Source organism: Notothenia rossii (genome assembly GCF_949606895.1).
Source record: "Notothenia rossii genome assembly, chromosome: 1".
NCBI lineage: Eukaryota > Metazoa > Chordata > Actinopteri > Perciformes > Nototheniidae > Notothenia > Notothenia rossii.
This window is the reverse complement of record NC_136912.1, coordinates 3298236-3311504: the sequence shown is the minus strand read 5'-3', so window position 1 is coordinate 3311504 and position 13269 is coordinate 3298236. Positions and strand designations below refer to the sequence as shown.

Sequence of the window (13269 nt, the reverse complement as noted above, 5' to 3'; positions counted from 1 at the left end):
CTGCATGCCTTATTGCTCTATTCAGGTTTCCTGGCCTTATGTCATTCTTTCTGTAACGGTCACATTATTCATTAAATGTTTTGTCATCTTGCCTTTTACTTAATTATCTAAATACTTATCACCGTAATAAACCGTATTTAATTTCATCTCAATGTCCAATATTTCATTTCATATTCTCTTTAAGTGTATATGGACTTCTTGCACTATGTTTTATTTGTATTTTATTATATATGTTGCATCGTTGGAGGAGCTCAGGTCAGAAGAATTTCATTGTCATTTCTACACTGTAGCTTATGTGCATATGATGAGAACACCTTTGAATTTAAATGTGACCAGTATCAGATTCCTGGCTGACCGAAATGCACTTTAAAAAAAGTAATATGCACCACACTGTCTTAGCAAAGTAAACCAAAAGTCACTGTACAGCTCACACCAATCTGATATGCTAAAGAACCATGCTAATCAGATTTAGCCTACTTTTGCCCTGCAGTCTAAGCGTAGCAATCATGCCCTCATATGTCAACAAATAATGAAATAATATATTTTGAATATGGTTTTCCATTGTGTTTAAATGTGTATTGGCATAAAAAAGTGTAATTCTCATTGTCCTCCAGCATGTTGAAAACACTGACATGAGTTCACACATCAAATGCCAACAGGCTGACACACTGAGACGTCTAAAGGCCCCTACACACCAAACTGACAGCAAAGAACACGTCCCGACGGACACTGGAACACACCGCAAAGACTTCAGCTGACGGCCAAGAAGCACGTACGAACTGCGCATGCGTGAGTGGCAATAACTCTCCTGACCAGCAGGCGGCGGTAGTGTGTATTCGTCATTCAAAAGAGGAAACAACCGGAAGACAGACTGCGTGATAACAAAGAGAAGGAGAACAGACTGCGTGATATAAATAAACAACAAATAGCGTGCGTTCCATTTTCCCTCTACAGCGAGAAGCTCATGGTGCTTTCCTGAACCTGTGTCGAGAGCTGGAGTTAAAGGAAATCTCACATTTGCCTTCTTAATCGTTTGTTAAGGCCCCTCACTTCCGTTTCGCTTCTCATGCACTGATTCGCTAAGCTGAACAGCCAATCAGAGTGATTTATTTTACCGACAGCCCAACATGTTGAATCGGCGGCGGAAGGTGTAGCAGTGTTAATTTTGGCAGCTGTTTTTGATTTAGTCTTTAAATGGTTATTAGTTTTAGTCACATTTTAGTCATTCCTATCCTTCGTAGCTTTAGTCTATTTTTAGTCGACGAAAACTCAAAATGTTTTAGTCAACTTTTAGTCAAAATGTGTCTCTATACTCTCTGAACGCTCCGTCCCCGGCAGATCTCTGTGTCCGCTGCAGCGTGTCTGTTAGGCCCCGCCCCCCGCACACAGAGAGACACAGGGAGATCGCTCTTCTGGAGTGAAGAGAGCGGAAATAATGATATTGCAAGTTAGAAACGTAAGATGCATTTTGACAGACAAGACGGACACTTGGGGGGAAATACCCTGCATTTTGAATGTCCGATAGTCCACCATTAACACCTTAGTCCCGTCTCGTCTCGTCAACGAAAACTAAATATACATTTCGTCAAAGTTTTCGTTATCAAGAATCTATTTTTAGCTCGTCATCGTCTCGTCTTAGTCTTGTAAAAACGGTTTGACGAACATTTTTCGTCATAGTTTTCGTTGACGAAATAAACAATGCTGTGTAGGGCGACAGAACGCTTGTCGAAGGCCCGACATCTATCGACGCCGAAAATCGGCTTGGTGTCTAAGGACCTTAAAAGTAATATTACAATTCACATTTTAAAAACATTGTGATGCTTTCATTATAATGCAGAGACTAGAGGGATTCAGGACGGCACCCTACACTGCAAAAATTCAAAATCTTGCCAAGTATATTTGTCTAATTTCTAGTCAGAATATGTCGTTAAACGTGATATAAAACCAAATAACTTAAGTCTTGTTTTTAGACAAGGCATCTTTTTAAATCAAAGCCTCTTAAAAACATCTTATTTTAGAGGAACATCTCCATCTAACATCAGGAAACAGAAAATGTCTAAGCATGTCTTTCTTTTTTTGTAACAATTTCCCTAATTCTGGTCAAATATAGTTCAGAATAAGTTCTCCCAGCTAAATACAGGATCTCATTTATCTAAATATCCCATCTTTACTTCAATAAATCTTACCCAGATCTTTTGTACTTATTCTATTGGTAGGTTTGTTCACGCATTCAAAGCAAAAACACCTCGTTTTCATTATCTATTTACTTGTTTGTTGAGCAGCATTTTTTCCAGTGTGGTAGAAAAGTAAAAGACATTTAAAACATGGAGGAAGACGGACAAGATGTGTGATGTTAATGAGAAAGAGATGAGATGGTTAGTGTTTGTGTTCAAGCCGGGAGAAAGGCAATGTTCTCTTAGAAGAAGAATTATCTCACAGCGCCGGAGAGGAGTCTAAAACGTTTAAGATCCTGAAACTAAAAGGTAATTAGAGATTGTGATTTGTCCACACATGCACCACCAAAGACTTGAATCACATTTAATTCCCACAGACACGCCCTTAACAACTTGACCAAGCTTGAGCAAATGTGCCGGGTAGGAGAGATTGAAACACATCGAAGAACACGAGCATCGCTGCCAAAAAGCTGCAGAAATTCCCTCCTGCTGGGAATTTCAAAGGTAAGCGCCGAACAAGGAGTTTCTAAGAGGCACTTGATGTAAGTCCAGCTGTTTGCGTGGCAGAGCTTTAAACCTTGAAAGCATTATTTTAAAAACACATCTACAAAGCAGAAGAAACGCCCGTATGGTGTAAACGAGGACATGACACTGAGAGAAAGTGCAGGATTCATGCAGGTAATGTTTTATTCATGATCAGAAATGATAAGTGATATATGGGTAAAGCGAGGAAGGATGAATAATGGAGTGTATTCACTGCATGGTAAATCACACCTCTGCTAAAGTAGTTGTTTTTGGTTTTCTATTAGCAGAAGTTAAGAAGTTAGAGACCTAGGTAAAACACTGCAGACCACTGATTGGTCAGAGAGAATCGTCTCAAGCATGTTACAGGACATTGTGCATAAACAGGCTATCAAATAAGTGGTGAAAATATTTGCATTTTATTTATTTGTTCTGTCTTTGTATACATGTATGTATGTAGATATGTGTATGTATGTGCATGTGTACATGTTTGTGGGTATGTACACACATGTATGTGTATATGTGGGTATACATATGTGAGTATATGGGTACACTGTTACTGTTACTATTCTTTATTCCCTTATCTATTCATTTTCTTTTAATATTAATCTTATCTATACATGTATCTATTTATTTAGTTAGTTATTTAATTTACTAGCTAGGACCGGGAGGGGGGGAAAGGGGAAAACATATATATATATATTGACTGTATGAATGTAAACACTGTGCCCTGACTCAATAAAAAATATATATAAAAAATAAAAAATAATAAAAAAGTGGTGAAAATATGACAGCTTTTTGTAGGACGATCCTAAAGTTAGCATGTCCCTGGTTCCCTGTGTGTGATTTTGGATTATTGCAGAAAATAATCTCTGTGCCAAACAAATGTTTCTTATACTTTTGTTCAGCAGGATAATCTCTTAGAGACGAGGAAACAGGAAGAAGTGCTAACAAGCGAACTTATTTCTACGATATTTGGTTGCAGATACAAGAATGAATTAGTTTCCTGTTTCGGCGTCCTGGCGCTGCTTGGAGTCCCAGCAGCTTCTAATGAAGCCTTCAGAGTAAATCGCCAGAACGCCGACACCTCCTCATCTCCACCGCTCCCATGTTTTCTTTTGTGTTGCCATAAGATAGTCTCTCTCCGTTGGTGCGCGGGGCTAATGCTAATGCTAATAATGCTAATACCAGCAACAGCATACAGATGTTTGACTCGAGGATCCTCCCTACACTGACGTAATAACCCCAGTGGAAACAAACTAGAGAAAAGCCTCGGGTACCAAAAGTGATTTGATTAAAGCAAAGCGTTACCGTGCAGTGGAAGGTGTTAGCTTAGATGTTATACAGAGAGTGGAGAAGATGTACGATTTAAAAGACGGAAGTATTTTTAAAGAATAATTAGATAACAAATCTCACTGCAGTGAAAATGTATGTAATGTACATTTGATACAAATATGTGTGTGTTTGTGTGTGTCCTAGCATTACCATCCTTGTGGAGACCTAAATCTGTTTACACAGTCATATGTGGGGACTCGCCTCCTTTATGGGGACATAATGGAGGTCCCATGAGGGGAATCATTAATTTGAGTTAATTTGGTTAGGATAAGTCTCCAGGAAATGCATGTAAGTCAATGTAATGTCCCCTGAAGTGATGTATACGTGTGTGTGTGTGTGTGTGTGTGTGTGTGTGTGTGTGTGTGTGTGTGTGTGTGTGTGTGTGTGTGTGTGTGTGTGTGTGTGTGTGTGTGTGTTGCCATGGATACTCACTGGCAGTCTTTGTGGGTTGGTTTGTAGTAGTAGAAGGGAACAGCAGCCTCATATTTACTCTTCATCAGCTCATTGCCGTGATCAGCCATAAACTAACCAACACACACACACAAACAGGAGGGATTAGTGAGGAACAGCCACACCCCGGCACAGGAAGTAAATACTTGGAAAGGTAACAACTTATGAATCAGAGAGCTGAGATGATGAATTCAATAAGTATTTTTAATAGAAACATAAGAGCCAAACGAGCACTCTTTTCTTTGGTCAGAGCAATACATCATGCAGAAGATGTAAGCATATGGAGGTGTTTTTTTGAATATTTTAAAAAGGTAGTTAAACGATCATTACGCAACCAAACGTTTTCTAAAAGATCACCACAATTTCTCACAGTAAGCAAAACCTTTCCATCCCAGTCAAATGTTACTTTAAACAATCAGCCAACACGGATACAGATGTTTAAAATAGCAATTTCATTATTTCATTGTGTTGTTATTCCCGCCTTTGTGCCAATAAAACAAACACATATGCATTATTAAAGATCTGTATTGCTGTGTTTTAGCCCCCTGCACCTCCATCCTTAAACAAGCACACGGTAAAGTAAATGCCTCGTCCTATAACACTACTAATAAAGTCCTGTGACACCTGTGGGTTTCTGTAGTGGTCTCACCTGCACCTCGTGGTCCTCCCAGTGAGACAGACTCAGAGACTTCACCTTGCTGGTGTCGGGGATGTTTCTGTGGATCCCGGAGCAGGCGAGGCAGACGAAGACCCCCAAAGTGCAGGAGCCCCAGTCAGGGTCTGCAGGGAGGAGGGGGAGATAATTAAATAAGAGGATAGGATAGATGGGGAAACAGCAGCACAAAACCAGAGGGGGGAAGTAGTGGAGTACAAATACTTCGTTATGTACTTAAATACATTTATCTGGTATCAGTAATTTATTCCACAACTTATTTTGTTTTACTTTGACTTCTTACATTTTGAACTCAAATACCTGTACTTTCTACTTCTTACATGTTGAACACAAATACCTGTACTTTCTACTTCTTACATGTTGAACTCAAATACCTGTACTTTCTACTTCTTACATGTTGAACACTAATACCTGTACTTTCTACTTCTTACATGTTGAACACTAATACCTGTACTTTCTACTTCTTACATGTTGAACACTAATACCTGTACTTTCTACTTCTTACATGTTGAACACAAATACCTGTACTTTCTACTTCTTACATGTTGAACTCAAATACCTGTACTTTCTACTTCTTACATGTTGAACACAAATACCTGTACTTTCTACTTCTTACATGTTGAACTCAAATACCTGTACTTTCTACTTCTTACATGTTGAACACTAATACCTGTACTTTCTACTTCTTACATGTTGAACACTAATACCTGTACTTTCTACTTCTTACATGTTGAACACTAATACCTGTACTTTCTACTTCTTACATGTTGAACACAAATACCTGTACTTTCTACTTCTTACATGTTGAACTCAAATACCTGTACTTTCTACTTCTTACATGTTGAACACTAATACCTGTACTTTCTACTTCTTACATGTTGAACACTAATACCTGTACTTTCTACTTCTTACATGTTGAACACTAATACCTGTACTTTCTACTTCTTACATGTTGAACACTAATACCTGTACTTTCTACTTCTTACATGTTGAACTCAAATACCTGTACTTTCTACTTCTTACATGTTGAACTCAAATACCTGTACTTTCTACTTCTTACATGTTGAACACTAATACCTGTACTTTCTACTTCTTACATGTTGAACACAAATACCTGTACTTTCTACTTCTCACATGTTGAACTCAAATACCTGTACTTTCTACTTCTCACATGTTGAACACAAATACCTGTACTTTCTACTTCTTACATGTTGAACTCAAATACCTGTACTTTCTACTTCTTACATGTTGAACTCAAATACCTGTACTTTCTACTTCTTACATGTTGAACTCAAATACCTGTACTTTCTACTTCTTACATGTTGAACTCAAATACCTGTACTTTCTACTTCTTACATGTTGAACTCAAATACCTGTACTTTCTACTTCTTACATGTTGAACTCAAATACCTGTACTTTCTAATTCTTACATGTTGAACTCAAATACCTGTACTTTCTACTTCTTACATGTTGAACTCAAATACCTGTACTTTCTACTTCTTACATGTTGAACACAAATACCTGTACTTTCTACTTCTTACATGTTGAACTCAAATACCTGTACTTTCTACTTCTTACATGCTGAAAACAAATACCTGTACTTTCTACTTCTTACATGTTGAACTCAAATACCTGTACTTTCTACTTCTCACATGTTGAACACAAATACCTGTACTTTCTACTTCTTACATGTTGAACTCAAATACCTGTACTTTCTACTTCTCTCATTTTCCAAACAGGCTGGTTCCTTTAGTCTGAATGTGTGTTTGGTGGCGTGATCATTATTATTTAGAGTCATTGCGTGCCTATTGATTTGAACACGATCCGTGTATCCATCATTTCCTGGTCTTCTCTAAAGAAGAGGGACCAATGAAAACGTTGTCATGTTGCCGTTGTTCAGCATGGAAACATTCATTAGCTAACAATGACATTATTGTTCTATTAATATAAAGGGAGGTCAGGTACTCTTTAAAACAGCTGCTAGTTATGGGTACTTTTTACTGAAGTACATTTCAAAGCTTCTTTACTTTGACTTGAGTAAAGAAGTTTAGTCAGTACTTCTACTTTCACCAGAGTATTTTTAAACACGAGTCTCTGTACTTCTATTTGAGTAAGGGATGTAGGGTGTGTACTTCTGCCCTCTCTTGACAACAACTTCTTCTTAAACGGTTCAAAAACCTCTTTATATCTGCACGTGCCTCACATCAAACATGTATTTGGACGTGCTTTGGGATTGCTACATAGTTGGAGTTTCTCCTTTCTTATAAAAGACATGTAGTACTTTGGATCCTGTTGTATTTTGGACTTTTCATTTTATTTGTAATTGTTAATTCTCCTTTCCAATTTTTTTAAATTACTATCTATCTATCCCTCCATCAATCTATCTATCTATCTATCTATCTATCTATCTCTCCATCTATCTATCTCACCATCTCTCTATCTATTCTGTGCTTTGCTGAAGAGGCAACTTAAAGACAGTTTTATGTGAGATGGAAAACATTTAACTTTCCCTTTTATTATGAAGATCAAACCACATCAGCTCTCAGGTATTAATCCTCCTCGAGCCAGGATATGTGAGAAATGTTTTCTGTGCTTTCACCACACCTCTCTTATCTGCTGACACATCCTACGGCCGGCCAGTAAACACAGCTTTGGTGTGTGTGTGTGTGTGTGTGTGTGTGTGTGTGTGTGTGTGTGTGTGTGTGTGTGTGTGTGTGTGTGTGTGTGTCGATGGATTACTGAATGACATACTAAGCAAGTGTGGTTGACTACAAAGAACAACAACTACAAATATACACAAAGAGACACGACAGAGACTTAAAAGAAGCAACAGAAAATGACTAAATAAGAGACACTTTAGAGACCATGGCAACTACTCAGAGGCAAAACAGCTAAAAAAGGGACACAAAGCAACGACAGAGATTTAAAATGAGCACAAAGAGACAAAAAATCGACACAAAAGACCTCAAAGAGAGAGAAAATGACATTTCAAAGAGACTCAAAATGCTCCAAGGTAAATACACTGGAGACAAAGCAACTACAGAGAATACAGATTAGCACAAACGGGTCAAAAAGACAATTTAGAGACCAAACACAACCAGACAAAGGTCAACACAGCAACAGAGACACAGGGCAGACTATACCTAGAGTGTACAGTCTTAAAATGAGGACGAAGAAACAGAGAATTACAAGGAATGAGACAAAAGGCTGTAAAGACACACAATGACCACGAAAAGATAACAGTGACGACAACGACACCAACACAACTATGTTACACAACTGAAAAGAGACACAGAGCTACTAGCTACTTCAATTAACTATTAAAAAGAAACAAAATTGCCCCAAAGAGACTTAAAAAGGCAAGAGAAAGCCACATACATTTTTGTAGAAGGACACGAAACAACTACGGATAGAAACAGACCACCGAGCGATGAGTAACGGCTAAAACAAAACTCAAACAACAAAAATATTCTGACCGATCTTCTTTCTCAGAAGTTTTGGGGACCTTTGCGTATAAGTGCCCAGGGGCCACAATATCTCAATTTCCGCCTCTGTTCTTATCAATAGAGATGACATTCGTACACAGCAGATTAGAACTGGACTTGCTGGTTTATTATTATACTTCGTTTTTTCTAAATCACTGAGTCACAATACCAGGGAGACACATGCCAACTGGCCGAGTCTGCTTTGTCTCCAGTCATGAGGAAGGACAAGAGATGACAGGAATAAGTGCCAGGATGTGACCTGAGGCGGTGTCAGAAGAGAAGTGAACCTTCCTTGGATAAACAAAGATTGAAAGATGGAGAGATAAAAGCCGCAGTGCTCCGGCACTTATAACCCCAGGGCACTAAGCACCAAACGCGTTCCCACCAGAGTACTTTTCCCTCAATGAGCCGCTGACGTCACTTCTTCTTCTTCTGCTTTGGGTTTATTGGCAGGCCGCAAACCACTTCACGGCGTATGCTGCCACCCGAAGTCCCCGGAGTTGGGACTCCCAGCAGCTTCTACTGAATCTCCTCATCTCCACCCATGACCATGTTTGTTTTTTTCAAGTGTTGCCATAAGTTGGTCTCTCTCCGGTTACGACCCTGGTCGTTATATGTATTGTGTGTAGAGATTTCCTTTGAGTCTTTTAGAGTCCTTCAGAATTATTAGGTAGGTTTAGTAGTAGGCATGGTTAACAAAACTGCGAGTTTGTGTCTTAAGGGGGGGGGGGGGGGGGGGTCACGGCTGCTGCTGCTGCTGTCTGCTCGTTAACCTGTCTGGGATTGTTTTCAGCTGTGTATGTTATATGTATATGAGATGTGCCGTTGCCCGGACGCCATTGGATGCCAGTTTCCTGTCCCTCCTCCGGTAGGCGTGACCGAAGATCTAGATTGGAGCAGGTCGGGCCCGACTCACCAATCCCTGCCCACACCTTACGAGAGTGTGTGCATCTCAGTTAGACAGGAGAGGTCTGAATCTGTGTCAGACGGCTCTCGGTGCTCTCCTTACGTTCTGTGTCAGTTCTGCTACAGTGGTTAGTTAGGGAGTGTGCTTAAATGTATTCTGTGATTTGTGATGGCGTCAAACTTGTGCGAGACGCCTCACTATTTTAGCCTTAAGTGCCCATAGTGTGCTATGACTGTGATAATCTGTGGCCTTTGTTTTGTGTAGCGTTATTGTGAAAAGATAGCTGGTTTTAAGAGCCTGTATTTTTGGTTATATCATCTTTATTTTGAGTTTATTATTAAAATCAACATCTTACCAAGAACACCTGGTTTCGTGTTGCTTCCCTTGTACCCTAAGCGAGCTGGGGACGTAACACTCCGTTTGTGCACGGGGCTAATGGTAATAATGCTAATGCCAGCAAATACAATGGCAGCTTCAAAAAACTTTTCAGAGTTTTACGGGGCGTGATTTGCAATTCGTCCAGCCAATAGAAATTGTCACTTTTTTGGTACCACCTCTCTAGCAGGCACTGAAAATGGGGGTAAAAGTTCCCGGCACTAAGTGGGCTCTGGTTTCAGACAGAGGGTGAAAAGAGGTGCTGCAGCACAGGCAGTATGAGAACAATAAAGAGCTTTTTGAACAATAAAGCATGGAGACATGTAGAGACACTACATACTGATATACACCTGAACATCAGCAGGAGAGGACTCTTTAAAGTAGAGACACTACGTACTGATATACACCTGAACATCAGCAGGAGAGGACTCTTTAAAGTAGAGACACTACATACTGATATACACCTGAACATCAGCAGGAGAGGACTCTTTAAAGTAGAGACACTACATACTGATATACACCTGAACAGCAGCAGGAGAGGACTCTTTAAAGTAGAGACACTACATACTGATATACACCTGAACATCAGCAGGAGAGGACTCTTTAAAGTAGAGACACTACATGCTGATATACACCTGAACATCAGCAGGAGAGAACTCTTTAAAGTAGAGACACTACATACTGATATACACCTGAACATCAGCAGGAGAGGACTCTTTAAAGTAGAGACACTACATACTGATATACACCTGAACATCAGCAGGAGAGGACTCTTTAAAGTAGAGACACTACATACTGATATACACCTGAACATCAGCAGGAGAGGACTCTTTAAAGTAGAGACACTACATACTGATATACACCTGAACATCAGCAGGAGAGGACTCTTTAAAGTAGAGACACTACATACTGATATACACCTGAACATCAGCAGGAGAGGACTCTTTAAAGTAGAGACACTACATACTGATATACACCTGAACATCAGCAGGAGAGGACTCTTTAAAGTAGATACACTACATACTGATATACACCTGAACCTCAGCAGGAGAGGACTCTTTAAAGTAGAGACACTACATACTGATATACACCTGAACATCAGCAGGAGAGGACTCTTTAAAGCAGAGACACTACATACTGATATACACCTGAACATCAGCAGGAGAGGACTCTTTAAAGTAGAGACACTACATACTGATATACACCTGAACATCAGCAGGAGAGGACTCTTTAAAGTAGAGACACTACATACTGATATACACCTGAACATCAGCAGGAGAGGACTCTTTAAAGTAGAGAGACTACATACTGATATACACCTGAACATCAGCAGGAGAGGACTCTTTAAAGTAGAGACACTACATACTGATATACACCTGGACATCAGCAGGAGAGGACTCTTTAAAGTAGAGACACTACATACTGATATACACCTGAACATCAGCAGGAGAGGACTCTTTAAAGTAGAGACACTACATACTGACCTGAACATCAGCAGGAGAGGACTCTTTAAAGTAGAGAACTACATACTGTTATACACCTGAACATCAGCAGGAGAGGACTCTTTAAAGTAGAGAACTACATACTGATATACACCTGAACATCAGCAGGAGAGGACTCTTTAAAGTAGAGACACTACATACTGATATACACCTGAACATCAGCAGGAGAGGACTCTTTAAAGTGCAAGGTAAAGCTTGACGTCTGTTCCTCTTACCCTCTTAATGATTAACCAAGATATCTTCTTAGATCTTAGATATCGTGAAAGCTTATCGTAAGTGTTGTTTTGTTTTCGGTTTAAAGGCTTTATTACAGTAAATAGACGTAATTTTCTGTATTTAATGGAATTTTCTAGCTGTTCTACAAATGATCATCTCCCTCTCAGTCTTTATATCTACAATACTGATGTTTTTTTAATCAAAACTCTCAATGTGGCAATATCTTTTGCAAGCATCAACGTTCAACCCTACATATCGTCAAGGCATTTGTTCAAACATGTTGTGATTTCGTATTCTTTTTTTTCAAATAATGTCCCGCCTTAATACCTAACAACATTTGAATCTAGATGATAGAAACAGAAGACCTCCATAGTTGGGCTCAACAGGTTGGGTGAGGGAGTATACAAAACTTCTCAGATCATGTGCAGGCTTGTTCAAAACTTCACTTCTCTGTGTTGCATTCAGGTGCTCCTGGAGAACACACTTTCCCACACATTTAATTTGAAAACAACTAAATGCACCAAAAGGAGAGTCTTGCATATTGAGTGTTATGTTAAAAAACACAACTTAAAGTCTTTCATGGTTGAATAAAATAAGAAATTGCGCTTTTATGATGTGTTTTAATGATTGGTTTCACCCTGTTGGCTCTGGTAAACGCTCCACAGCTCCTGAACGTCACATTGAAGCAGCCCAACACATCATACCCAGTTAAATGAAGCTGTTTTGAACACTTTCTCAGCTGATTCAGGTGTGTTTTCTGTCTCTTACCCGGTGCTCCGCAGTCTGCGCACGTTTCATTCCCGGCGTTCTGCAGGATCTCCCGCAGCGCGCGCGTTGCTCTCTCATTTGCCGACATTTCCAGATACCTCCGCGTGCAGTGAGAGGGGAGAAACAGGGGGGAGGTGGAGGTGGAGTGGGGGGGGCGGGCAGGTAAAGGTGTGTCTCCTCGGCCTCGACTCCCCCTCTGACAGGCAAGTCCGCACAGGTATGCGCACTCAAAATCAAACCAAATCAAGGTATTTTTTTACCAATTCTTCACGAAAATATCCATCCGCGTTCCTCTTTCAATGTGCCACACTAAACCCGGTGCTGACCCCCGGACTGGAGAATCCTGCCCAGCTCTCTGCAGCCAAATCACCGCAAGAAACCCGTGTTTATGTGAGTGTGTGTGTCTGGAGGAGTGTGTGGACGGGAATGAAACCCTACACTAGGAAGTGAAAAGCAGAGGTTGTTCGAACTTGCTTTTCTGCATAATTTGAGGTTAGGCCACTCTGCATAATGGCTCCTGTTCCAAGTATGCAGCATCCAAATATGTTAAGCAGCAGATTTATTATTAGAATCAATAATTATGAAATGCTCTATTGTGGTTTGCACCGAAGCCACAGGGCATGGCTGTTCCAACAATACAACATGCATTGAAGACATAGAGTGGTGCCAGTTACACAATGGTGTAGTCAAATGCAAAAAGGAAGTAGCCTATATAATGAATGAATAATAAAGTAGCCATGTGACATTATAGTACTGATCTTCTAGATAGGTAGATAGATTCATGATCACGCCTAGTTTCCTCTTAGTGTATGGTATGCATGTATAGGCGACATCAAATGTGTTTTGGGCTCGATTGGATGAA

At 39.9% G+C, this 13269-nt stretch overlaps 1 protein-coding gene across 1 annotated transcript; it reads right to left on the bottom strand.

The window, feature by feature from the left end:
- Positions 1-4459: 4459 nt before the first annotated feature.
- On the bottom strand, positions 4460-12830 carry LOC307018245 (arf-GAP with dual PH domain-containing protein 1-like; the record flags this gene model as incomplete). The annotated part of the gene is made up of 3 exons (XM_079648385.1): positions 12408-12830; positions 5131-5261; positions 4460-4555 (listed from the first exon to the last, which is right to left on the bottom strand). Exons 1-3 carry the CDS (start codon positions 12493-12495, stop codon positions 4460-4462), a joined length of 315 nt encoding a protein of 104 aa, XP_079504511.1. The 5' UTR covers positions 12496-12830.
- Positions 12831-13269: the final 439 nt, after the last annotated feature.